The following is a 27,649-nucleotide window of genomic DNA, read 5'->3' as shown; positions in this document are numbered from 1 at the left end:
TGAGGTCCTGATCTCACAGTTTGTGGGTTCAAGCCCCACATCAGGCTCTGCGCTGACAGTGTGGAACCTACCTGAGATTCTCTGTCTTCTCTCCCTGCTCACTCCTCTCTCTCTGTCTCTCTCTCTTTCTCTCTCTCTCAAAATAAATAAACATTAAAAAAAAAAAAAGAAACTGTGGTTGGGACCTGGAGATATCATTTGAGATTTTATATTTGTAACCTTAAGTAACTGGTTTGCAGCAGTGGAGGTCAACCTGCGCTCGGGGTCAGTATTATACCCCACCTGGCAGGCTGGTAAGAACCACTGCCAGCCCACAGACCAGGAGAGAAGGATGAGCCCCGGCATTTCCCCAGAGTCCCCTGGGTGCCTGGATTCTAAGCCAGGATGAGCGTTAGTCTGTTTGAGATTCCCCTCAGCTGTCAGGTCAGTGTAACCCCAGTTTTGTGCAGCTAGGTGGGGAGTTTGGCTCTCCTGTTTGTCTCTTTAGTGTTAATGAACTTGACTTCAGAAAACTTGGATTTGAGTCTCTTTTTTATTAGCTTATTAGTTCTGTATCTACATTCTGTTTTGGAATTCTACCTTGCTCTTTGTGTGAGTAGAAGTGTTGCATCCAGTGGTGTGTTGGGTAGTGTGTGAGTTAGATGGGTGAAACATGGTAACTGGTTACACATGAAAATGTGTCGCTGGTCATGTCCAGCCGGCTCACTGAAACACACAGATTGCTCTCATGATATCACAGGCCGGAAGCAGGGAGGGAACATTCCATCTCTGAACACTCTTTGACACCTTTGCCTTGTAAATGTTCATTTGAAATGGGGACGTAAGAAGGAGCTGTTTCTAGGAAATGAATACTTAATTTTTAAATATCCTGGACATCAAATGCTCTGCTCTTAAATAGGGATTTATCAATTTTAGTTTAGTATAACAGTATTTAGTTTTCATTTGTTTGTCCTAATTACATATTTTCATATATTTCAGAGGAAACATTTTTTAGTAGACACTTCTATAAAAAATACATGCACTGTAAAGTTGTTCATAAATAAAACATTAATAAGCTGTAATTGTACAACCATAGCCTGGCCCGGATTGGGGTCTGTGAGTGTCCAGTGAGCAGGTGGGACAAGGACCTGTGCCCCAAGGGCCATGGCAATTAGGGGATTAGGCACGCTCATCACTTTGTGGATTGGCTGATATTAAAAATGAAGTGCTTAGCTGGGAAAAAATAGGCAGAGTGAGATTTGCAATATAATGCCATTTAGGTAAAGTAAAAATACAAGGACACAAACTAGTTTACACTCTGCAGACCAGATTCAAATTAAGACTGGTTTTCCGGAGGGTTGGTGGCGGGGTGAGGGCGGGGGAGTAAGGGACGGAGGGATAAATAAAGTGCAGGTGAAATAAACAAGACAGGCTCTGTGGGGATGGATGGACTGAATGAGCTGTGGCTAAAGCAGTGCAGACCTGCTGGGAGCCTGGTGCTTCTCTGACCCCAGACTCGTCTTCTGTAGCATGCTGTATTAATGTTGAGCTTTCAGCGAGTCTTTTGACTTAGATGTGAGATATTCAGTTGTGTCAGGTGTTTTGACACAACAAATCCTGCAGTCAAGAGTTCATGTAGGGGCGCCTGGTGTGACTCAGTCAGTTAAGCATCAGACTTTGGCTCAGGTCATGATCTAACGGTTCATGAGTTCAAGCCCCACGTTAGTCTCTCTGCTGTCAATGCAGAGCCCGCTTCAGATCCTTTCTCCTTCTCTCTGCCCCTCCCTGACTCTCTCTCTGAAGAGTTCATATAAAGAAAGTCTTTGGCAAAGCACCACTTGGTGCTTTGTGTCTCCCGATTCCCAGCAGCCCGCCCACCCCCATGCTTGTCTGGTCAGGGCAGGGGCCGGGAAACTGAGGAGGGTTTATACAACATTCAGACTTTCTGTTGAAGAAAGTCTGCCCAAACAAGCTACCAGCGGAAACTGTAATATGTATTTCTGGTCTAAAGAAAGTCTCTAAAGCATGACAGATTCACTTTGGGTGTGCCAAGTTCTCTCTAGGAAACCGAGTGTGCACGTAGATTGAGAAGTGTTTCCGTGAAGACGCACTTCCTATCTTGTTCCTAGTGGTGTAATTCATTTTTAGGTTGTTCTTCTTTTGGTGGCTTGTCAGAACAGTCGTCCCTGTGCTGGAGTCGTTGCTCGGAGGTGCTTTGGCCTGACACCAGCTCTTCCGTGGCCCGGGCCGCACAGGAGTTGCTCGGGGTCGTGGTAAATGCAGGCTCATGTTTGTTCGAGAGTGTGGCCCCAGACGCTGATTTTCTCTCTTTTAACTGTAAGAATCTTTATTTTGGATTTTTTATTAAATATTTTAGAGCCTGCATTTCTGACAGGCTCTTAGGGAATACTGAATGCAGTTTTTAAATGTTAAAGTATTATTGACCTGCAGTAAAAGTCACTCTTCTGGTGTGCAGTTCTAGCAGGTTTTGACCAGCACGTGCTGTCGTGGGCCACCACCATGTCCCAAAGGAGCAGCATCATTGACCCCCAGGTCCCCTCGTTCCCTCCACACTCAGCCGTTTCTCACGCCCATTTCCTGGTGACCACTGTCTGCTCTGCCCCTGCAGTTTTATCCTTTCCTGACTGTCATGCAAGTGGAATAATTCAGCGTGTACCCTTGGGGCTGGCTTCTTTCCAGTATTCGTGTGAGCTCTGTCCGAACTGCTGTTCATGTCAGTGGTTTGTTCCTTTTTACTGCGGTCTAGTATTCCGCCGTGTGGATGCATCATAGATATTAGTGTTTTAAGGTTCTCCATTATGAATTTTTGATCCAAAAGTTTTGGAACTCTGGAGGAGATATAATGGTCTTTTTCCACTGTCGTTTTAGGTGACATCACTCAGAAAGGATATGAAAAGAAACGGGCAAAACTACTCGCACGCTGTATCCCACTCATTCAAGGTAACGTCGGCACACTCAGTGTTTTCTAACAGTCATTTTTCTCACCAAACTTGACATAAAGATTGATTTTAATGTTTAACATTGGTACCTTTCCTGTATACTAACTTTCTGTGATCATGGCAATGTTCTGTAACCATTAGCCACGTATGGCTGTTGAGTACTTGAGACATGGCTAGTGTAACTGAAAGACTGAATTTTTAATTAATTGTAATTAATTAAGCTTAAATAGCAAGAAAGTCCCCCAACACGATTGAAAAAAAGACCCGGTAGAAAAATGGGGCTGAAGACTTAAATCACTCTTTTGTAAATGGAAACCCTACTAGTCTACAAGCAAACAAGAAAAGGTTTAACCTCAGTAGTAATCAGAGAAATGTGGATTGAAGCCGTAACCTGCGTTGGGCTTGGAGGGGGTTCACACAGTGGGGTGTGAACAGCTGGTGAAACTAACGAGGGGCAGGGGTGAGCGGCAGCCGCCCTTCAGGTGCGCGCCTGCTCTGGACACACCCGTTACATTTGGACCCTGTCCTCTCTCTCTGTGCTCAACAATGTCTGTCACATCCCTGAAGTCCAAGAACTCGCATGTCCGTCGGCCCAGCGGGCAGCTGGGAGACTGCCGAGGTAGCAGGGCGGCATCTCCGACTCGGCGGGAGTGAACGCAACAATCTCAGAGAGATGTAGGCAGTATAGCCTGGAGAAAGCCAGGCCCGACCAGGAGCTCCTGTGTAGTCGTAAGCAAAGACAAGGACATTGTTTTCACTGCAGTCGGCCTGCCGCGTCCTCGCGGTGCAAGGTGGCTGCGCGGGGCTCTGAAGGCGCGCACGTGTTCATTTCCTTCCCAGGGCGGTTTTCACGTCGCTCTTCTCCTGTGTGACAGTTTGTAAACTGAACACATCCTGTACGCTGCCTAGCACAGGGTGATGTGTTTTCAAATAAATCAGCAATAAAAAGGGTGAGGAGGCTGTTAGGTACTGACTTTCATTAATCCGAAACAAAACAAAAGGAAGCTCTGAGTAAAACTGGAATTGAAGGGACTGTTAAAAATATCTTAACGCCCATGTGAAAAACATCACCAGCAACTGTCAGGCTAGGTGACACAACTGTCACATGCTGGGACAGCGTTGCTCACCGTGCCTGTCCTGACACCAGTCTGTTCAGGCGGCCACTGCCGCTGCAGTGTGACCGGAGAGCAGGCAGGATGGATACTGGGGACAGTCATCTACACCGAGAGATGGTATTGTTGTCTTCCTTGGAGACACAGGTACTACTTACTTACCCGTTAGAGTTTGTAAGAGTTCTTGGTTTGATAGAAGACAGATGTGCAAGGATCAATAGCTTTCATCTGGCAATACTTTAATGAAAAAACTTACATTTATAATGGCAATAAACTGTCAAATGCTTATTAATACATTTAGCATGAAAGCCACAGAACCTGTATTAGGATCATAAAATCCATTTGAAAGAAATAGCCAAGATCCTAAAATATGAAGATACTAATTTCCTAAATGGAAAAAGTTAGTATCATAAAATATCAGTTCACAAATTAATCTGTGGACGTTATGTAGTCCAGTCTGAATGCCACTGGCTGATTTTTAAAATTTCCAAACCTAGGACTGGAAATAATAACCCATTTGAAGGAGAAAAGTTCTGAGATTAGGCAATACATTGTTGAAAAAGAACCCTAGTGAGAAAGGGCCGGCCTTCGGGCGGTAAACTTGACTGTGTGCACGTACAGTCACTGCAAGAGGGTGTTGGGTGTTTGGGGCAGAAGGGTGTCCAGTCCGGGTGCTGCAGGGAGTGCGGAGGAGGGGCCACACCTTACAGCGGGGGCCGCCCTGTGCGGGGCTGGGACCCTCTTCCTCGCCGCCATCAGCCAACAGGGACTTGAGAAGGGTTAAAGCTTTAAGTGTGTTTGTGATTATAAAATAGCAGAGCATCCAGGAGGGTAGTTGAATGACTTCTGAGTGGGGTTTATAAGATGCGAGACCTGGAACCTAGAAAGGAAAAGAAAGCGGGTATGTTCGGTTCCCTAGAAATGGAAATATTTCAGAATGGCTGAGCTGCCAGCGCGCGGGCCCTGGCGCTCCGGTGTGGGCGCAGGCCAGGGTCACGTCCCCAGCAGGGCAGGGCTTCCCGCAGGTCGTCTTCGAGAACTTGTCAGCTGGATGACATGAGTAGAAATTCAAGGAAGAGGAAGGTGGATGGGCAAGGAACATTACATTATGTTCACCCCACTAACAGGTGTGGAAGTGCAAATTAAAGCAAACCGTGTTCCTCCTATGAGATTGGCAGAATTCACAACAACCGTTTTTAGCATCCAGTGCTGAAAAGGATGTGAGGAAATGGCACTTTCATGCATTGCTTGTGGGCATCCATTATTGCTGTAGCTTTTTTAGAACATTATTTCTTGGTACCTATAAAAATTTAAAATGTACCTGCTCTTTCATGTAGTACTTTCACAGTGGCCTTGTAGCTTTGTGGAATAATTGAATCTATCTCAAATAATAAAAACACCCATATTTTAGAATGCAAGTGTAAGGATGTCCATATGCATGTATACGACTTTGCGACATGCCTGCTTATAATCCATAGTGCACAAGGCTCTGTGTATTTTCCACTGTGGACTTTAGAGTGATTTTATCCAGTCATAAGAAACAAAATGCGGGTCGCAGTGCTGACCAGTTTTATTCTATGTGGGTGTATGTGTATGTATATGCTTAAGTTTTGAAGAGCTAAACTCTGATTTCCAGAAGGAGTCTTCTCATCATCTAACTCTGTGTAACTAACCACCCCAAAATGTGGCGCCCGAGGGGCAGTGATGACGTGTGTTCCGCCCACACATCTGCAGTTTGGCCTGGCGGCGGTGCTGAGTCCCAGGCCACTGCAGTCCCTGCTGTCCTGTGCGTGTCCTCGGGTGTGTTGTCTCAGCGAATCTCCAGGTCTCACAGGGTTGCTCTGCCACACGGTGTCCAGCAGTGGGCTGGAGGCGGGGATAGACGGCCTCTTTTCAGGTGACAAGGGCGAGAGGAGCCCACAGGGCTGGAATGCCTGCTGGCTACTTTTGTGGGACGTCTTGAGCCAGAGACTGAACCCAGACTTGCTACTTTGATGCAGCCTGGCAGAAGCTTTGCTTTATGCTGTTCTTAAATAGCAGCCGATTAGAGCTCAAACGATACCAGGGGTTGTGTTTCATGACCCTGTGTGTTTGGGCCCCATCCCTCCCCTCCCCACGCTGTGTCCTCAGGACCCATGTGGTCAGGGGCCGTGGACCTGGCGGCAGTGTGGTGCGCGGTCCAGGTGTTGGGTTTGGAGACAGCAAGCAGGTGTCACAGGCTGAGGTCATCAGTTCCTGAGGTCTCTGCACCCCTTGACTGTCTCTCTCACATGCACCCTCACTTCTCCACTGTCCCATGTTTCTGCCTGTGTCCCAGGACAACTGGTTATACCCCAGTGACTGCTTAGTGGGATGTTTCTCACTGAGTTTGTTGACATCATGGACAGTGCCAGGAACAGTGACACAGGTCTTTTCAGACTCAGGAAACGTTTATGATGCAGTAGCATTCTTTTAAAGGACCTTCCCCAGAGAGTCTGCACTGAGTGGCTGCATGTGTTGTGCTGATGGCCTTGGGGATGTCGTGTGATGGTCACCCCTCTTGCAGATGGTGGACAGTAAGGCATGGCAGGCTGGGCACTTTTGGGAGAGAGAGCCAGAAGTAGACATTCGTGGCTCTGACCCTGACTTCCAGATACAGGACTTCTGGACTTCAAGGGCCACCACGGGGTGCATGTGTGCAGATCATTATTTTTGGTAAGGTGCGGCTATGTAGTAACACAGGAGAAATATGTGCTGTTTTAAATGGATTTTTCCATCGTCAGGAAAGCAAATTGTTTACACAAGATATTACTACAAAATTGTATTGCAGAAGTAGGTCCATCCCTACAAGCCGAGAGTAGGATCCCAGGCCCCTCGCACAGCACAGCCGCAGCCCCCAAACAGCAGAAGCCGCGACCCACCAGCTCCCGGGATGAGCGCTTCCGGTCAGGTAAGGAGGCAGCGGCGGGGGCGGCGCCAGCGTGGGGGCGGCGCCAGCGTGGGGGCGGCGCCAGCGTGGGGGCCGGCTTTCAGGTCTTGGTTCTTTGCTACGTGAAGGGTAATTTTCCACATCATGATGTTTTTTAAGAGAAAATTTAACCTTCACATAACCACAGTATCTCTTAATGTGGCCTGCAAGATAGGTGCTCTAAAATCTCTGGAGAAATGTCCTTCCCCCCAGTTAGTATAATTTCTTTCAACGTTTTGGTCCATTTTTCTACTTCAAGCTTGGGGTTGGTTGGTATTAGTAATTTTTGTACATTATCGACCAGCTTTACTACTTAGGTGTTTTTAATGTTTTTTTTCTTTTTCTAATTTTGGAGATTTTCTTCTAATTAGATTTCTGCCACTCTCAGTGTTTTTATGAGTATTTAAATTGTCTATGATATTTGAATTATCCAATCGCCCATTGAAAACATGAGTGTTTTCAGTAGTAGGTTACATGTCAGTACATTGGGGTGCCCTGCTTCACCCGTTAACAACATTTCCACCTCTGTGTAATGGTATGTTTCCTTTTCATTTAAGCTCTTTTGGTAAGCTTTTTTTTTTAATAAAGAAAAACTTTCAGCAGAGATAAAGAAATGGCCCCTGTTTTAAGAATATCTAAGGAAAATGTTAAGATTTATTTTATTTATTTATTTATTTATTTATTTATTTATAGTTTATTGTCAAGTTGGTTTCCATAGAACACCCAGTGCTCTTCCGCACAAGTGCCCCCTCCATGCCCATCACCCCCTTCCCCCTTTTAAAAAATTATGTTAACATAGGAGTGTAATGAAGTGATTTGAGAAATTTTTGATCAGGTAATTTCTTAGGAATGTAATGTAGATGGTCACATGCACATGCAGACACCCACCTGCAGACCCTGAACATGCTCATGGATGGTCTCGTGCACACGCAGACACCTGCGGGCACACTCTGCAGACGCTGGCGTGTGCTCGCAGAGACTCACACCCACACGCCGATACTTGGACACGCAGGCTGCACTCTGTGAATCGGGTCACAGTAAAGCCCCCCGTCTTCTCCCTGTCTTCCTTGTTCACCTGCTCCCCCATCCTCTGCTCCCCATCTCTGTCCAAGTGGCTGATGTTAATAAACTGTGTGTTCTAGCTCTAATTCTAGTTCTAATTCTTTATTTTCTGAATATAAGACCTTTATCATTGCTGTCATATCAGTGCTAGTATTTTCTCCAAGGCTTTGTCTTTTCTATGCAGTCTCTTCAAGTAGCTTTTGAAGACCAGAAGTTTTTAATTTTTTAATTTATTTTCTTTTTTTAAAGTTTTATTTGTTTTAATTAATTAATTGTTTAATTTATACCCGTTAGTTAGCATATAGTGAGTGCAACAGTGATTTCAGGAGTAGATTCCCTAATGCCCCTTACCCATTTAGCCCATCCCCCTCTCACAACCTCTCCAGCAACCCTCTGTTTGTTCTCTGTACTTAAGAGTCTCTTATGTTTTGTCCCCCCTCCCTGTTTTTATATATTATTTTTACTTCCCTTACCTTATGTTCATCTGTTTAGTATCTTAAAGTCCTCATATGAGTGAAATCATATGATATTTGTCTTTCTCTGACTAATTTCACTTAGCATAATACCCTCCAGTTCCATCCACATAGTGGCAAATGGCAAGATTTCATTCTTTTTGATTGCCGAGTAATACTCCATTGTCTATATACACCACATCTTCATTATCCATTCATCCATCGACAGACATTTGGACTCTTTCCATACTTTGGCTGTTGTCAGTAACGCTGCTATAAACTTTGGGGTGCATATTGGGGCAAGATGGCAGAGAAATAGGGAGTTCCACACTTCCTGCCTGTATCTCTCAAACAAAGAAGGGCTGAAGCCATAGGACTCAGAACTGCAAGAGTCTGGGAGGAAAAGAGACAGAGTCCACTAAGAAGACAGCCTCATGGGTGTGTGATTACGAACTGGGGAAAATAAAAATGGGCTGGGACATGGAGGCATGGAGCGGGGGGAGCCCCCTCTGCAGAGAGACAAAGGGAAGAAAAAGAGGAGCTGGGGAATCAACTGTCCCTGGAGAAGAGAAAACCTTTGGTCCAATGGAGAGGGATCCTTTCAGCCCATCTCTAACTGCAGGGCTTTCAGAGAGAGAGATCCTATATCTAACTGTGGAGCTCTCTTTGGGCCGGGTGCCCCAGTCCCAGAAATTCCCTCTGGGACAGATGTTACACAAGGGATGCAGTCACAGTTGGCATCAGGAGCCAGTCCCATACTCGATCCCCCTGCTGGGAAGTGCCCTGGCTTGTGGGATTACATTTCCGGCGGAATCATTAATGCACACGAGTGAGATCTGGAAACGACGCTGGGTGTGGGACATAGAACACCGCCCACCTTGGCTGTGACACAGCACAGTGAGATCGGACCCAAAAGAGTGATTTGCAATGCCTGGTTCAAGAGGGTACAGGAGGTCGCCATTTTCTCCCCACAGCCACCAAGGCGGGGCCTCAGGGAGCGACCCCAGGGACCCACAGTGTAGGCAAGACCTGCTGACACCAAACCAAGCCCATCTGCACTGGGTAGTTGCTTTGTTACCAGAGCTGGATCAATGCCATGGAAACAGCTCCTCTCCCAAGATCAGCACTGATGGAAGGCCGTGATGAACTCTAGATCAATTCTCGCTATTCAGATATCTTCTCCCTTGTCTCCTTCTTCTCTCTCCCCTCCTCTGGACCCGGTATTCTGGTTATAGGTTTGCTTACACAGACATATTTAGTCCATTCTCTTGATGCATGCTCTACACCTCCATCATTACCTTCCTTTCTCTCTCTCTGAAATAATCAGACTATGTAGTTTCTCTGGGTAACATTCTCTTCGTTGGTTTTTGGTTTGTTTTCTTTTCCTCTTCACCTTCTGCAGTAGTCTCCTGTTTCTGTCTCTGAATTAAGCCTTTTAGTCTCTCTGCCTGGTCAGTGTTCAATTTCTCTTTCTCCTCACCCCTGCCATTTCTCTCCTTGTAGATGCTCTTCATCAGCACTGCCTCCACCCTGCTCTTTATTTGTAGCTGGGATTTCGGGTTTTATGCTTTTAGACTGTCCTTTGTCTTTTGTTGTTCTTGTTTCATTATTTGTTTTTTTGGTTTTCTTGTTTGTTTGATTTGTTTGTGCATTTGCATGCTTTTGTTCCCTGTTTGTCTGTTTTCCTTTCCAGGGCTACCTCAAGAAACAAGCCAAAGTACACATGGTGGAGAGTCCCAAATATCACTAGGAGTAGGGAAATAAAATAACCAAAGTCACAAGAGAGACCAAGGGACACCATTAAAAGAATACTTCCTGAATGGACAGGCCCTGGACAGTCAATGAGCCTTCTTTATTTTTTATTTATTTTTAAAATTTTTTATGTCTTTAATTTTTTGAGAGAGACAGAGTGTGAGTGGGGGAGGGGCAGAGAGAGAAAGAGAGAGACACAGAATCCGAAGCAGACTCCAGGCTCTGAGCTGTCAGCACAGAGCCCAATGCGGGGCTCAAACCCATGGACTGTGAGATCATTACCTGAGCTGAAGTCGGATGCTTAACTGACTGAGCCCCCCAAGTGCCTCTATGAGCCTCCTTTAATATAGCAGTACTCACAGGTGCAGAGTGCATAACAAGCTTTTAAAATATCTCCTCTACAGAAATTCCAGGAAGAAATGACAGCTAAAGAATTAGTCAAAACAGATATAAGCAACATAACTGACCAAGAATTTAGAACAATAGTCATAAAATTAATCACTAGGCTTGAAAAAGGCATAGAAGACACCAGAGACGCTATTGCTACAAAGATTATGGACCTTAAAAATAGTCATGATGAATTTAAAAATGCTATAAATTAGGTACATAATAAAATGGAGGTGGCCACTGCATGGATTGAAGAGGCAGAGAGGAGAATAAGTGAATTAGAAGACACAATTATAGAATAAGAGGAAAACGAGGAAAAGAGATAAATTGATCTAGGAGCACGAACGGAGAATTCAAGAACTGGGTGATGCACTCAAACGGAACAATATCCATATCATAGGAATTCCAGAAGAAGAAGAAGAGAGGGAAAGGGGCTGAAGGGGCACTTGAACAAATTATAGCTGAGAACTTCTCCCATCTGGGGAAGGAAACAGACATTGAAATCCAAGACACAGAGAACTCCCCTCAGATGTAACTAGAATCAGTCTTCTGCATGACATATCATAGTGAAACTGGCAAAATATAAGGATAAGGAGAGAATTCTGAAAGCAGCGAGGTATAAAATGGCCCTAACATACAAAGGGAGACATATCAGAATATTTGCAGACCTATCTACTGAAACTTGGCAGGCCAGAAAGGAATGGCAGGAAATCTTCAATGTGATGAGAACAGAAAAAATATCTAGCCAAGAATCCTTTATCCAGCAAGCCTGTCATTCAGAATAGAAGGAGAAATAAAGGTTTCCCAAACAAACAAAATTTGAAGGAATTCATCACCACTAAACCAGCCCTACAAGAAATCCTAAGAGGAACTCTATGAGGGAATGTTGCAAGGAACACAAAGTATGAGATACACCACTACAAGCATGAATCCTACACAGAACACAATGACTCAAAACCCATATTTTTCAATAATAACACTAAATGTAAAGGAATTAATGCTCCAATCAAAAGATACAGGGTATCAGAATGGATTTAAAAAAACAAACAAACAAACAAGATCTATCTATTTGCTGTCTACAAGAGACTCATTTTAGACCTAAGGACACCTTCAGATTGAAGGTGAGGGGATGGAGAAATATCTATCATGCTACTGGAAGTCAAAAGAAAGCTGGAGTAGCCATACTTATATTGGATGAACTGGACTTTAAAGTTAAGGCAAGACCAAGAGATGAAGAAGGGTATTATATAGTAATCACAGAGTCTGTCCATCAGGAAGTGCTAACAATTATAAATGTCTACACACCGAATTTGGGAAGACTCAGATACATAAAACAGTTAATCACAAACATAAACAATCTTATTAATAAGAATGTGCTAATTGCAGAGGACTTTAATACTCCACTTACAGCAATGGATAGATCCACTAGACATAAAATCACTAAAGAAACAATAGACCTGAAAGGCACATTGGACCAGATGGATTTGAAAGATAGAACTCTATATCCTGAGGCTAGGGAATTCACTTTCTTCTTGAGTTCACATGGCACATTCTCCAAGATAGATCACATACTGGGTCATAAAGCAGCCCTCAATAAATATAAAAGAATTGGGATCATGCCATGCACACTTTCAGGTCACAATGCTATGAAACTTAAAGTCAGTCACAGGAAAAAGTCTGGAAAACCTCCAAAATCATGGAGATTAAAGAACACCCTACTAAAGAACGAATGGGCCAGTCAAGCAATTAGAGAAGAAATTTAAAAATATATGCAAACAAATGAAAATGAAAATACAACAATCCAAACTCTTTGGAATGCAGTATAGGCAGTCCTAAGAGGAAAGTACATTGCAATCCAGGATTATTTCAAGAAACTAGAAAGTGCACAAATACAAAATCTAACAGCGCACCTAAAGGAACTAGAAGCAGAGCAGCAAGAGCACCCCAAACCCAGCAGAAGAGAAATTATAAAGATCAGGGCAGAAATAAACTTTATAAAATCCAAAAAAACCCGACAATAATTGAATAGATCAATGACCAAGAGTTGATTTTTTGAAAAAAATAAAATTGATAAACCTCTAGCCAGTCTTCTCGAAAAGAGAGACACCCAAATAGACAAAATCACAAATGAAAATGGATCTATTTTAGCCAATCTCTTAGAAATGCAAGCAATTACAGGGAATACTATAAAAAATTATATGGCAACAAATTGGACAACCTAGAAGAAATGGACAGATTTCTGAACACACACACACACGACCAAAATTCAAACAGGAAGAGAGAAAATCTGAACAGACCTATAACTAGTGAAGAAATCAAATCAATTATCAAAAATCCCCCAACAAATAAGAGCCCTGGGCCAGATGGCTTCCCTGGGGAACTCTACCAGACATTTAAATCAGAATTAATTTTCATTCTTCTCAAGCTATTCCAAAAGATAGAAATGGAAGGAAAATTTCCAGACTCATTCTATGAAGCCAGCATCACTTTGATTCCCAAAACAGGAAGAGACCCTTGGGGGTGGGGGGAGCTACAGGCCAGTATCCTTGATGAATACGGATGCAAAAATCCTCAACAAGATATGAGCAAATCGAATTCAACAGCATATAAAAATAATTATCCACCATGACCAAGTGGGATTCATTCCTGAGTTACAGAGCTGGTTCAATATTCACAAAACAATCAATGTGATCCCTCACATTAACAAAAGAAAAGATAAAAACCATATGATCCTGTTGATAGATACAAAAAACATTTGACAAAATACAGCATCCTTTCTTAATAGAGACCCTCGAGAAAATCGAGATAGAAGGAACATACTTAAACATCACAAAAGCCATTTATGAAAACTCACAGCTAATATCATCCTCAATGGGGAAAAACTGAGAGCTTTCTCCCTGAAATCAGGAACACGACAGGGGTGTCCACTCTCATCACTGATGTTTAACATAGTGCTGGAAGTCCTAGCATCAGCAATCAGACAACAAAATGAAATAAAAGGCATCAGAATTGGCAAAGATGAAGTCAAACTTTCACTTTCCACAGACGACATGATAGTTTACTGGGAAACCTGAGAGACTCCACCAAAAGTCTACTAGAACTGATACATGAACTAAGCAAAGTCGCAGGATACAAAATCAATGTATAGGAATCGGTTGCATTTTTATACACCAATAATGAGGAAACAGAAAGAGAAAGTAAGAAACTGATCTCATTCACAATTGCACAAAAAGCTATAAAATACCTAGGAATAAACCTAACCAAAGATGTAAAAGGTCTGAATGTTGAAAACTATAGAAAACTTATGAAGGAAATTGAAGAAGACACAAAGAAATGGAAAAACATTCCATGCTCGTGGATCAGAAGAATAAATATTGTTAAATGTCAATACTACCCAAAGCAATCTACACATTCAATGCAATCCCAATCAAAATCACACCAACATTTTTCTCAAAGCTAGAACAAACAGTCCTAAAATTTGTATGGAACCACAGAAGACCCCGAATAGCCAAAGTAATATTAAACAAGAAAACCAAAATGGGAGGCCACACAATCCCAGACTTTAGCCTTTACTACAAAGCTGTCGTCATCAAGACAGTATGGTACTGGCACAAAAACAGACACATAGACCAATGGAATAGAATAGAGAACCCAGAATTGGTCTCACAAATGTATGGCCAATTAATCTTTGACAAAGCAGGAAAGAGTGTCCAATGGAAAAAAGACAGCCTCTATAGCAGGTGGTGTTGGGAGAGCTGGACGGCAACATGCAGAAAAATGAAATTAGACCACTTTCTGACACCATACACAAAAACTCAAAATGGTTGAAGGATCTAAATGTGAGACAGGAAACCATCAAAACCCTAGAGGAGAAAACAGGAAACCACCTCCTTGACCTCAACCGCAGCTGTTTCTTACTTGACACATCTCCAAAGGCAAGGGAATCAAGAGCAAAAATGAACTATTGGGACCTGTTCAAGATCAAAAGCTTCTGCATGGCAAAGGAAACAATCAACAAAACTAATAGGCAACTAACAGAATGGGAAAAGATAGTTGCAAATGACATATCGGATAAAGGGCTAGTATCCAAAATCTACAAGGAACTCACCAAACTCTACACCCAAAAAACAAATAATCCAGTGAAGAAATGGGCAAAAGACATGAACAGACACTTCTTCAAAGAGGACATCCAGATGGCCAACAGACACATGAAACAATGCTCAGTGTCATACATCATCAGGGAAACACAAATCAAAACCACACTGAGATACCATGTTACACCAATCAGAGTGGCTAAAATGAACAAATCAGGACTGTAGACGCTGGCGAGGATGTGGAGAGACGGGCACCCTCCTACACTGTTGGTGGGAATGTAACTGGTACAGCCGCTCTGGAAAACAGTGTGGAGGTTCCTCAAAAAAACTAACAACAGAACTCCCCTATGACCCAGCAGTAGCACTGCTAGGAATTTACCCAGGAGATACAGGAGTGCTGATGCATAGGGGCACATGTACCCTAATGTTCATAGCAGCACTTTCTACAATAGCCAAATCATGGAAAGAGCCTTAATGTCCATCAACTGATGAATAGATCAAGAAGATGTGGTTTATATATATAATGGAGTACTATATGGCAATGAGGAAGAATGAAATCTGGCCATTTGTAGCAACACGGATGGAACTCGAGGGTGTTATGCTAAGTGACGTAAGTCAGGCAGAGAAGGACAGATACCATATGTTTGCACTCATAGGTCTAACAGGAGAAACTTAACAGAGGAACATGGGGGAAGGGAAGGGGGGAAAATAGTTGGGGAGAGGGAGGGAGGCAAACCATGAGAGACTCTTGAATACTGAGAACAACTGAGGGTTGATGGGGGTGGGAGAGAGGGGAAAAGGGGCAATGGGCCCGGAGTAGAGCACTTGTGGGGATGAGCACTGGGTGTTATATGGAAACCAACTTGACAATAAACTCTATAAAAGAAAAAATAATAAAAATAAAAGTAAAATTAAAAAAAAAATAAACATAGGGGTGCATGTGTCCCTTTGAAACAGCACACCTGTATCCCTTGGGTAAATACCTAGCAGTGCAATTGCTGGGTCGTAGGGTAGTTCTATTTTTAATTTTTGAGGAACCTCCACCCTATTTTCCAGAGTGGCTGCACCAGTTTGCACTCCCGCCAGCAGTGCAAAAGACATCCTCTTTCTCCGCATCCTCACCAACATCTGTTGTTGCCTGAGTTGTTAATGTTAGCTGTTCTGACAGGTGTGAGGTGGTACTTACTGTGGTTTTGTTTGGTATTTCCCTGATGCTGAGTGATGCTGAGCATTGTTTCATGTGTCTGTTGGCCATCTGGATGTCCTCTTTGGAAAAGTGTCTGTTCATGTCTTTTGCCCATTTCTTCACTGGATTATTTGTTTTTTGGGTTTTGAGTTTGATAAGTTCTTTGTAGATATTGGATACTAACCCCTTACCTGGTATGTAATTTGCAAATATCTTCTCCCATTCCATTGGTTGCCTTTTAGTTTTGCTGATTGTTTCCTTTCCTGTGCAGAAGCTTTTTATTTTGATAAAGACCCAATAGTTTATATTAGTTTTTGATTTTTTTTCAAGATTTTAAGTAGTCTCTATGCCCAACCTGGGGCTTGAACCCACATCCCTTAGACCCAGTGTCATGTGCTCCGCTGCCTGAGCCGGCCAGGTGTCTCCAGGAGCCCAGCTTATCAGCTTTTTTTTTTTTTTTTAATGGATAGGGTTTTTGTTGTTGTATCTAAGAAATCTTTGCCTCACAAGGTCACAAAGATTGTCATCTCTGTTTTCTTCTAGATGTTTTTTACTTTTATGTTTTACTCTTAAGCCTGTGACCCATATTTTAGTTAATTTTAGTATTAGTTCAATGTGTGGACCACAGCTCACTTTTTTCTGCATATGCACATCTGGTTGCCCCCACCATTTGTTGAGAAGAGCCTGCCTTTGTTCCTTCGTCCAGAAGCAGCTGCACATGGGTATGCTATCCTGTTTCTGGACTCTCTTCTGTGCTGTTGATGTAGTCTGTTTTTATGACAAAACTCTGCTCTCGATGATTATAGCTTACTAGTAATTGTTGAAATCAATAGTGTTCTTCCTCCAAGTTTTGTTCCTTATTGTTGTTCCTTTGTCTGTAATGTGAATTTTCCTCTGGCGCATTTAAGAGTTTTCTATCACTGGTTTTGAGTGATTTGATTATGATGTAGTTCGGCTTATGTAGTTTTATGTTTCTTGGGGTTTGTTGAGCTTCTTAGATTAGGCTTAGACCCCTATTGTGCTGCTATTGTGTGTTTTTTTAGTTCTGTGTTGTTTTATCTGTGCTTGTGACTGTGTTTGTTTCTAAGACTGCAATGGAGTTTGAAGTACGTGCGCATAGTCACTGCCATGTCTGTTTCAGGGACTCCTGGATCAGTCTCTCTCTCTCAAGCACTTCTTAAGTCCGGGAATATTTTTATTAGACCCTTATGTTGTTTAAATGATAGTTTAATGGGCATCAAGTTCTAGGTTCAACACATTTTTCTTCAAAACTATGTTGCTTTCCTGTACCCAGTGGTTACTAGTGAGTAATAGGAGTGTATTTCTTGATCCTTTCAAGGTGATTTACTCTTTTTCTGTGGAAGCTTATAGAATTGTCTTGTCTTTTATGTTGATATTAGTGAGTGAGCAGGGGAGGGGCAGAGAGAGCGCGCGCGCGCATACCAGAATTCCAGGCAGGCCCCACACTCAGCGCGCAGCTTGACACAGGGCTGATCCGACGCCCCTGGGATCGTGATCTGGGCCGAAATCAAGAGTTAGATACTTAGCCAACTGAGTCACCAGGCGCCTCTGAGGTTTAAATTGTATTCAATACATCTAGGTGCAAAGTTTTCATCTTTCCTGATTAGCACCCTATGGGCCATTTCATTGTAAGGTTTTTCAATGTTTTAAAAATGTTTTTGGGCGGGGGGGGGGAGACAAATGTAAACATGTACAAAAGTGGACTTTCTAGTGTAAAACCCCCCAGACTCATTGCCAGATGCCCCAGCCGGGCTCCGTCTTGATTCATTTATTCACAACCCGTCTGCTTCCTCCCTTCCCACATGATTTTGGTTTTTTTAATTTTTATTTTTTTTTGTTTTTAATTTATTTTTGAGAGACAGAGAGAGACAGCACGTGCAGGGGAGGGTCAGAGAGAGAGGGAGGTACAGGATCCGAAGCAGCTCTAGGCTCTGAGCTGTCAGCACAGAGCCCGACACGGGGCTCGAACCCACAAACCGTGAGATCATGACCTGAGCTGAAGCCGGACGCTTAACCGACTGGGCCACCCAGGCGCCCCTCCCACATAATTTTGAAGCACATCTCAGAGGTCACATTATTTCATTTAGATGTCATTATATTCATGGTCTCTGTCTCTGGAAAGGATCATGTCCTTGTGTCTCTCAGAGATAAAAACCACTGTCACAAAATAACAATAACTCCTTAATATCAAATATCCAAATGCTCATATGGCTTTTTAAAGTTCTTTATTTTTATATAAAAAATTTTTGAGTAAGCTCTATGTCCAGTGTGGGCCTGAACTCAACCCCAACATCAAGAGTCGCACGCTCCACCAACTGACCCAGCCCCATGGTGTTTTAGAAATAAGATTACCTGTCACAAATGGTAGGTGGAGTTTTCAGTCTTCCTTAACCCGTGTGTCCCTGCCTGCAGTGTGTGGACAGCCCCGGGCTGTGTGTCTGGCAGCTGCTGTGTGGTGCAGTCCTCACCTCCGAGGTTCCCTGAGGGTTGGGTTAGGTTTTCAGGTGTTTCTAAGACTTCAGAGATGGCGCTGTGTTCTCCTACCAGGAGGACAGCACGCCTGGTTCTCTTCCCTGGGACGCTGGTAGCCAGTGACACCCAGCTCCCAGATTCATGCAGTCGGGAGATGGGAGCATGGCGAAACGGGTCTGTCACCCTCCGCTGGAAGGCTGGAGTACTTCGGTAAAGAGAAGCCCCTCCTTGCTTGCAGTGTGGTGTGGGAGGCAGGATAAGTAGCCACTTCTTTCACTTCTTTACTCCGCAGAATAATGAGTGGGGCCAACTGGCACCCTCCCATGGCAAGTGATTAATTTTCCTCCTTAGGGGCGCCTGGGAGGCTCAGTCGGTTGAGCATCTGACTTTGGCTCAGGACATGATCTCATAGTTCATGAGCTTGAGCCTCGTGTTGGGCTCTGTGCTATCAAGTTCAGAGCCTGGAGCCTGCTTCAGATTCTGTATCTCCCTCCCTCTCTCTCTGCCCCTCTTCTGCTGCCTGTCTGTCTGTCTCAAAAATATTTAAAACAATTAAAAAAATTTTTTGCTTCCTTTTTGTTCATTTGTCTTTGTCTTTGTGTGTGTGTGTGTGAGTGAGTGTGTGAGTGTGAGCGTGTGTGTGTGAGTGTGTGAGCGTGAGCGTGTGTGTTGTATCTGGTTTTCAGTGCGTGCTAGCATCTGTCCTTGTTGATGTGCAGGATGTCCGTCCGTACCACTGGGAACGTCTTTACATCGGCTCCATGGCCGCCTGAGCTGTTTGCTCAAGTCCTCACGGGCTGTCCCCGCAAGGTGCTTCAGGCTCACCGGCGCATTTCCTGCCCCCCGCGCTGCCTCTGCTGTGTCTCAGGGTCCTTGAGCGAGCATGGGGTTCGAAGGCCGCGCTCACGGGGGGGGGGGGGGGGGGGGGGGGGGGGGGGGGGGGGGGGGGGGGGGGGGGGTTACTCCTTGCTAACGGGCTGGCACCGGCATTCTTAGCGGACAGTAGGTGGCGCCGCTTAGCAGTTAGAGACAGAACATCACGTGTCCATTTGGATTCAGGACTGCAGGACTACCCCGCTGCTTCTCTGTGTTTGGGCTGCTTCCTCAGGAGCATCGGGCTCCCAGGCCAGCAGCCTCGCGGTGCGATCGCAGAAAGACCTGTGGTTTCTCGGGGCTTGGTCCTTAGCAGCCAGCTCCAGGGGAACAGGCTGAGCAGTCTAAGTGGTTTGAAAGTCCCTTGTAATAGTCAAAGCCAACACTTGGAGACACACTCAGGTTTATTTGTTTCATTGTATTTTCAATTTGGGGGATTTCCTTTTTTTTATTAAAAATTTTTTTAATGCTTTTTATTTATTTTTGAGAGACAGAGAGAGACAGCATGAGCAGGGGAGGGTCAGAGAGAGAGGGAGACGCAGAATCTGAAGACAGGCTCCAGGCTCTGAGCTGTCAGCACAGAGCCTGACGCGGGGCCCGGACCCACAAACTGCGAGATCATGACTTGAACTGAAGTTGGATGCTTAACTGACTGAGCCACCCAGGCGCCCCAGGGATTTCCTTTCTGTAGAGTTTTGATTGATTTACGTGGGCCCAAATCTGCAAGTAAAGGGACGTTTAAGGAAATCTGGGACTGCTGTCACAGGCCAGGCTTATTCTCTTTCACACTCAGTGGAAACAAGAATATGAAAGTTAATGTTGTCACTTCATAAGCGATTTTGTGGAAAGTGTCTTCACTGCCGTTGTTTTCACACAGATGTTCACACGGAAGCGGTGCAAGCAGCTTTGGCCAAATACAAGGAGCGGAGGATGCCTATGCCTTCGAAGAGACGCTCCGTTCTCGTGCACCCGTCTGTGGGGACCTCCACGCCGCCAGGTACGGACGGGCCGTGGGGGGCGGCTTCTGGCGGCGCAGCCCTCCTTTCCCCTTGCGTTGGAGTACCCTCCTGACCTGTATGCAGGAAAGATTGGGAAAAACTGAGATTAAAAATGTTTGTATATGTGCAGTCTGTGGTGTACACAGTATAGCTCTTACCCAAATCGGTACTTGTTTTCTATAGAACTTTTGGGTAGATTTTAGTTCTTTTACTAAGATGCTATTCATGCCTTTAAGTACAGAGAGGAACCTAAAATAAACACTTACTAGAATAGTAAAGCTCCCTGATTTAAAGAATTTTAAAATAATTCTCATCTTATTATTAATTTTTTACTATATTGTTACCAGGCCTTAAATGGGAGAGTATAAGGCAATTTGGAGGAATTTTAAAATGTCTTTTATTATTGTTTTGTTGTCATTACCATTAGAACTGACAACTGTCACGTGGCGTCTCCCGTCAGCAGCTGCGTCGCTAGGCTGCTCCGGCCGCGGCGTGTGGCGCCTCCTGCCGCCTCCGTTGTTTAAGTCGTGAAACTGGCACCATGAGTTTTTGGTTTGAGGACATAGTGAAAACCAGACACACCAGAGTTAGAAGACATTTCAGTGGTTTTGGTAACACTTCCTTCTACAGAAAAGAAAAAGTTCATATTGTTGAAAAAAATATTCTAGAAAGAGCTGTCACGTGTTTCTACCAAATATAACTATAGATAATACTCAATTTTACAAACCTTTTTAATAAATGTGTAACTCGTAATAGAATGCACCGTTACGGTGACTTGATAGACCCTTTGTTACCAGTTGATTGCATTGACTGAAGCAGTGCGTTGCGGAGGAACTCCTTTCTGAGCTCACTGTGGCTGCCCCTGAGAGGACGCAGGTGGATGGGCGAGGCCCCGTCACCACGGCGCTGACTTGGGCCGTGTGTCGGGGGAGGGGGGTGTTCACTCAGATGAGCACATGACACTTGGGATCTTCTCTGCCGTGTGGGACCCCACCAAGGAATGTGCTGAGGCCAGTTAGGGCGTGGGGCTGCCTTCACTCCCAGCGTCTGCTGTCCACAGACAGTCCTCGGGGGAAGCTGGGGTTGAGAAACCAGTCTCCCAGGTAGGGCTCCTTGGATCTGACAGTCGGGCGAAGGTGGGTTGAAATGACCCCTTGGCCAGGCTGGGGCGCACCGGTGCAGGTGCACAGAGCTCGCCGTGCACTGGCCTGGGAGACGCAAGTGCCGGCGTGGGAGCTCCGCCCTCCTCCCTGACTCATCCCTACATTACACCTGTCGTCATTATTTTAACCACAGACACGTCATCTGCCTCAGAAGATGAGGGCTCTTTACGGCGACCCGGGCGACTTACCTCCACTCCGCTCCAGAGCCCTTCCAACGTCGAGTCCTGGCTCGACCGGGTCATTCAGGGCTCGTCCACCTCATCCTCTGCCTCCTCCACCTCATCTCACCCGGGAGGGAGACCCACCGCTGCTCCCAGTGCCGCCGCCGCAGCCACGCCCACAGGCCCCGCGGCCCACGCCCACATAGGTCAGTAACGAGCCGCCGTGGCCCCTCAGGACAGGGGTGCCTCTGCACACATCGAGGCCCACCTTCTCTTTTTCATCTGGAAATGTCCTTTTGGTAACAAAAGTAGTTCTTGATGCTTCTGTGGTTTGGTGGTCAGGCCCCAGAGGTGGCGGGGTCTCTTGATGTCGTGTCTCCACCTCGTGGCAGGTGTAGGAGTGGGTGGTCCTTATACATGGCCCTGCCTGCTCCTGATCGCCACCCTTAGCCCGCTGTCACTACATTGTCTCCGCCTCTGCTCTTTGCCCCGTGTACACAGCTGCGAGCCGTGGCCGCCGGGGCCGGGCCGGGCTGTGGCAGACCCTGGCCCTTCCTCTTCCACAGGCCACGTTAGCCCCTCAGCTTGCAGAGAGGCCGGGCCGCGCTCACTCACGCAGATGTGTAGGTCCTTCCGGAGGCTGCAGCTCTTTCAGTTACATTAGTCTCAGGGGCGTCGGAGACCTCGCATCGCTTGAAATCCTGTTTTCCAGACGCCGGGGAGCTGGCAGGCGCGGCGCCCGCCTTCACCGCAGCGTGTTCCTCACGGGGTGCTGTCAGGGTTGTTCGGTTCACTCCGCAGCCCTTCCCCGCCCCCTCTTTTCTAGATGGGGAGGGAAGACAGAAAGGTTGGTTGTGACTTGCTGGCCTAGCAGTGAAGCTAGGGCTGATACGGTTTTCTTGATTCCTGTTCATTGTTGTTGCTGTTAGCTGTTCTAACACTGGAGTGGCGCGCCAGCCATGCACCCAGGGGAGGCTGTTTTGGTGGGGTCACCCGTCCCCGGCAGGTGTGGGCTCAGGGGCCGAGCTGCCTTGCTGTGACATCCTGGTCATTTGGCTGGGCGCGGCGTAAATTGGATGACATCTCAGCATCCTCTGTGGACACGCCACTGATGCTCTTCACTTTGTATCTGTTGAGTCACTGCAGGAAATCTGCACATCTCTGTTGAGCTTGTGTCTTCTAACGTGACATAGCCTTCAGCGAGAACCCACGACACCTCATTCGGCTTCTGGCCCGCAGGCAGCTGCCGAGGCCACTGGGTGGCAGCAGCGGGAGCCCTAGAAAAGGCCGCTTTGGGAAACAGCTGTCCTGGCAGCTCTTTGGGACGCCCTGCGGGCGGCTGGCGCTCGCTGCGCACCCTTCCTCGAAGGGGTTCCCAGGGGGGAGCTTGAAAAACCGCTTTCGCACTGATTCGGTTTTTTCTCTGTCATGATGCTTTGACTTATTGGACATACACAGATATCTCCCATGTGAGAAAAAGAGTAGTTTTTAAATGTTCTCTTATTTTATTCCTGCTTCCTGATCCTCTTTTCTGTGTGAGACGGTGTAGGAAGGTAATATATATTAGCCATTGCTGAGCTGTGTAAACCCCGCTTCCTTGTGGGCTCGGGATAAAAGTACATCTAGCTTGAGAAACGGACCATAGTTCAAATGGGCAAGCCCCGGCTCCCCAGCGGTCGTGCGGGGTCTTTTAACAAAGCACTCGGCTGCAGATGTGCGCCTTCTGTGGGGCCCGGGGCCTGGAGGCTTCCGGGGAGACGCCGGGACGGAGGAGCCCGACCTGGGCAGCTGTGGCCGCCACCCCCTTCCTCCGCCCCGCTCAGGCGGCCTCATATGTACATTGTGTGATCAGTTCTCGTAAATTTTAAAAATCTTAACTGTGGATTGTGGCCTTCCTATACTAAATGTTTGCTGGATATAGTTGACTTGAGTTCCTAAATCTGAAAATACTCACTTTCCCTCTCCTTTTTATAAAATTTATCCTTTTAGTTTTTAGCACTGAAGAATTCTTCAGTTGGGCTAAGGAAAGAGATATAAAAAGAAGAATGTATTAGGTAAAAAAATTTGAGGTACAATATATTAGGTAAAGCTAATTTTTAAAAATATATCATCTTCAATTTAAGAGTAAGAAAAGCAAATCCATAAAACATTGGGACACAGCTAATAATACCTTTATTTAAAAGTAGTATTTCCAGTTATAGTACTTCATTAAAAAATTTTTTTAATGTTTATTTATTTTTGAGAGAGAAATAGACCATAAGCAGGGGAGGGGCAGAGAGAGATGGAAACAGAGTGCATAGCAGGCTCCAGGCTCAGAGCCGTCAGCACAAAGCCTGACATGGGGCTTGAACCCACGAACCATGAGATCATGACCTGAGCTGAAGTCGGACGGTTGGGATGCTTAACCCACTGAGTGACCCAGGTGCCCCTATAGTAGTTCTTTTTTTTCTGAATGTTCTTTGTCTATTTTTATGTAACGATTTAAAAACTGCTTTGTAGTTAAGATTACTATTTTGCCTTTCTTCATGAATAATGTTAAAATCATTTATTCTTTTTGCTACACTTGGAAGGGTGGAGAAATTTCGTTCTACATGGAAAGAACTTTGTGATAGGCAGACTTTAACATGCTAATTTCGTCAACATCATGCTTTTTCAAGGGTTGTGATAACTCTGTCATTAAATTAGATTTTTCCAAATGGTGTTTTCTATTGTATAAATAGTGAGTTTGGGTTTTGCTTCCATATAATTTCATCTTTCTACCTATTTAAAAAAGATTTTAGTTTGCATTCTGCCCGGAAAATGAAGGGATAGATAAGCGATAGGAATTGAAACGTCAGAAGCGCCAGAGTAGGGCGTGCGGCGGCAGGAGCACACCGCGCAAGCCCAGGGGACTGCAGGCCTGTCCCGATGGCACGGTGCGGGCGCCATGCTCATGCTCACACCTCAGCAGCCCGCAGTCAGCTCTGTGCCGACAGATACATGTGCCATATGATAAAGATTTGACCCCGAAATGTGGATTCCGACAATGGAGAGTGATTTCAAACATTTCTGCAGTCTTTAACCGTGATGTGAATACCTTCTGCTCTGAGAACTTGACTGAGGTCTCCTAACGGTGAGGTGTGTTGACCTGGCGGCAGGGATAATTTTTATCTTTGTAGGCTTGTTATTTGAAGCCTGTTACTGAAGCCTTGTGTCTTTGTGGCACCCAACATACTTCCTGGGGGAGTAGGAGATAGTTTTTGGAACCTGGCTATTTTTTTCATAATACAACAAAAATGGTACGATGACCATCGATTTGAAATGTGTTTCTGCCTCATTGAGTAACTCAGGTCGGCTACTGGCCCGGCAGGCTCACCCGCACCTGCCAGTGCACTGTCGGCCGGCGTTCTGGCCGAGGCCCCGGCGAGAACCAAGCAGCACACATGACTCAGCCCTGCGTGGGCCGGGTCTGGGAGCTCAGAGTCCACAGGGTCCCGTTGCTTCTTGGTCAACCAGAAGACAACCAGAATTATCGGAATACCCGTTCCTTGCCTCGAGCTCAGCTAGGAAGCTTTAGTGCAGTGCGGTTTAAAGAGCAACTTAATACTCTTGAATCAACAGCCACTTTTCTTTGGGCTTTGTTTTTCCACAGCAGATCTGCACCCCGCCCCTCCTGATGTCACCACGGGCCTGGTGGAGCTTCCGCACTGTGAGCGTCCGCAGCTGGCGTCCGTGAGAGGCGTCCCTCGGGGATCCCGCGGCAGCGTCCTGGAGACCGCGGGGGGTGAGCACGCTTCTCTTTTCCTTGTGCACAGCCGCCCCAGGCTGGCCCCTCAGGTAGTGAACTTGGCTTTGGCGAGCCTGAGCCGGCTGCTGGTCACGGTCCTTCAGCGCCTGTGAGCCGGGCCGGCCGCGCGGCGGCTGTTGTCACAGAGTGCGGCCTGGGGAGAAGCGGTCAAGGGTCCCCGGAATTGAGCAGACAGGGAACGAGAAGACTAGAGAGGAGAAAGCCTCCACCTTTAAACTGGATGCCCCATGGGTGTGGGTCTCTAAAACAGGAGGAAAACGAGAGGCCACGGCAGCCCCCTTCTTGGACTCCGTGAGCCGCAGCGCGAGAGCAGCCTGCCCGTACACAGCAGTCTGAGAAATGGGCACAGCGCAATCAGGGTTTCAGATGCGCAGGCCGGAAAGGCCGTGATCTTCACAGCGTCCTCACTTATACCATTTCCTTTTGAAACAGTTTCCAGTGTCTTTTCTCAAAATCGTGTGAAGTTTTTTCTCCAGTGCATCAGATTTGAATTGCAGAAAACTCCAGAGAATCTTAGATCTAAGGCTTTAATGTGTGTTTGGATACTCCCAAGTAGTAAATCAAATTTTGTCAAAGTCTTTTACCTCTTTACCCGGATGCAACAACTGAGTCAACATGAAGCTGGCTATTGGTTACATAGATTTTTTTTTTTTTAAATTTGATTATAGTTTTTAAAAGTTCAAGAGCTTAGGGGCACCTGGATGGCTCAGTTGGTTAAGCGTCTGACCTCAGCTCCGGTCATGATCTCACAGTTTGTGTGTTCGAGTCCCTCGTCGGGTTCTGTGCTGGCAGCTCAGAGCCTGGCGTCTGCTTCAGAATCTGTTTCCCTCTCTTTCTACCTCTCTCCTGCTCACACTCTGTCTCTCTCTCTGTCTCTCAAAAATAAATAAACATTAAAAAAATTTTTTTAAAGCTCAGGAGCTTTTATTTGAGTTATAATTGACATGTAATCAACTGCACATATTTGAAGGATACAATTTTATAAGTTTTACTATTTAAAAAAATTTCTTTACGTTTATTTCGGGGGGGGAGACAGAGGGAGAGAGAGAAACAAGGTGGGGGGGAAGGGGAAGGAGAGAGAGAGAGAGAGAGAGAGAGAGAGAGAGAGAGAGAGAGAGAGAGAGAACCCCAAGTAGGCTCCACGCTGTCATTGCAGAGCCAGACCTGGGGCTCTAACTCACAAATCATGATCATGACCTGAACTGAAATCAAGAGTTGGATGCTTAATCAACTGAGCCCCCCGGGCGTCCCTAATTTTATGAGTTTTAAGACGTACGTGTACCCGTGAAACCATTGCTGTGATCAACATCGTGAGCACATCCAGCATTCCTAGAAGTTTCCTTGTGTCCCTTTGTTATTACCTCCCTTCTAGCCATTTTGGCTTCCCCCATGCTTTAGGCAACCACTGATTTATTTCCTGACACTATAAATTAGTTTGCATTTTCTAGAATTTTATATAAATAGAATCATGCAATTTTTACTCTTTGTTCTGTGGCTTTGCCACTCTACGTAAGTATTTTGAGATTTGTTCATGTTCTTGGATGTATCAATAGGTCATACCTTTTACTGATAAATAGTATTTCATTTTATGGATGTACCACACTTTATCTGTCCACCCATTGATGGGTATTTGGGTTGCCTCCAGTTTCTGGCTATTATAAATAAAACTTCTATGAATGTTCTTATACAAGTTTTTGTATTGAAGTATGCTTTCATTTCTTTTGGGTCAATACCTAGGAATAGAATGTTTGGATCATAACAAAAACTAAGGTGGGATAAAGAACTTTTCAGACATTAAAAAAAAAAAGAATGGTTGGACCATATAGTAAGTTTATGCTTTACTTTCTAAGAAATTGCCAAACGGGTTTCCAAAGTGGCTGTACCACCTCACGTTCCCACCGTGGGTGACCAGGGCCCTGGCCGCCTCCACCCTTGCCTGCAGCGCGGATTGTTGGCTGTGTGGAGGGGCCTGATTGTGGTGTAGTGAGCGTCTGCCCGCACGCTGAGGCAGCGGGCATGTTTTCATTTGTTTGTTTGCCATCTGTATATCTTTTTAGAAGCATCTGTTCAGACCGTTTGCTTATTTTGTTAATGTGATGTTTTCTTGGTGAGTTTTGAGAGTGCTCTATCTGTTCTGGAGTCAAGTTCTTTTCAGGTATATAATTTGGATTTTCTCGCAGCCTGTGGCTTATTTCTTTTCATTCTTTTAATAGTGACTCAAAGAGTAGAAATTACTATTTTTT

General features: G+C 45.4%; 1 protein-coding gene across 1 annotated transcript in view; it reads left to right on the top strand.

Annotated features, from left to right (window-relative positions):
* Nucleotides 1–2,855: 2,855 nt before the first annotated feature.
* Nucleotides 2,856–27,649, top strand: part of DIP2A (disco interacting protein 2 homolog A) — a gene marked incomplete at its 5' end in the record, with an annotated part of 87,019 nt that continues 62,225 nt past the window's right edge. Inside the window, 5 exons of the mRNA XM_029940585.1 lie at nucleotides 2,856–2,940; nucleotides 6,861–6,980; nucleotides 20,175–20,294; nucleotides 21,592–21,825; nucleotides 25,251–25,382. Coding sequence (XP_029796445.1) covers nucleotides 2,856–2,940; nucleotides 6,861–6,980; nucleotides 20,175–20,294; nucleotides 21,592–21,825; nucleotides 25,251–25,382 — 691 coding nt within the window. The remainder of the gene's footprint in view (nucleotides 2,941–6,860; nucleotides 6,981–20,174; nucleotides 20,295–21,591; nucleotides 21,826–25,250; nucleotides 25,383–27,649) is intronic.

Source organism: Suricata suricatta, chromosome 5 (genome assembly GCF_006229205.1).
Source record: "Suricata suricatta isolate VVHF042 chromosome 5, meerkat_22Aug2017_6uvM2_HiC, whole genome shotgun sequence".
NCBI lineage: Eukaryota > Metazoa > Chordata > Mammalia > Carnivora > Herpestidae > Suricata > Suricata suricatta.
Note: the sequence above shows the minus strand (reverse complement) of the source record. Positions and strands in the feature narration are given on the sequence as shown.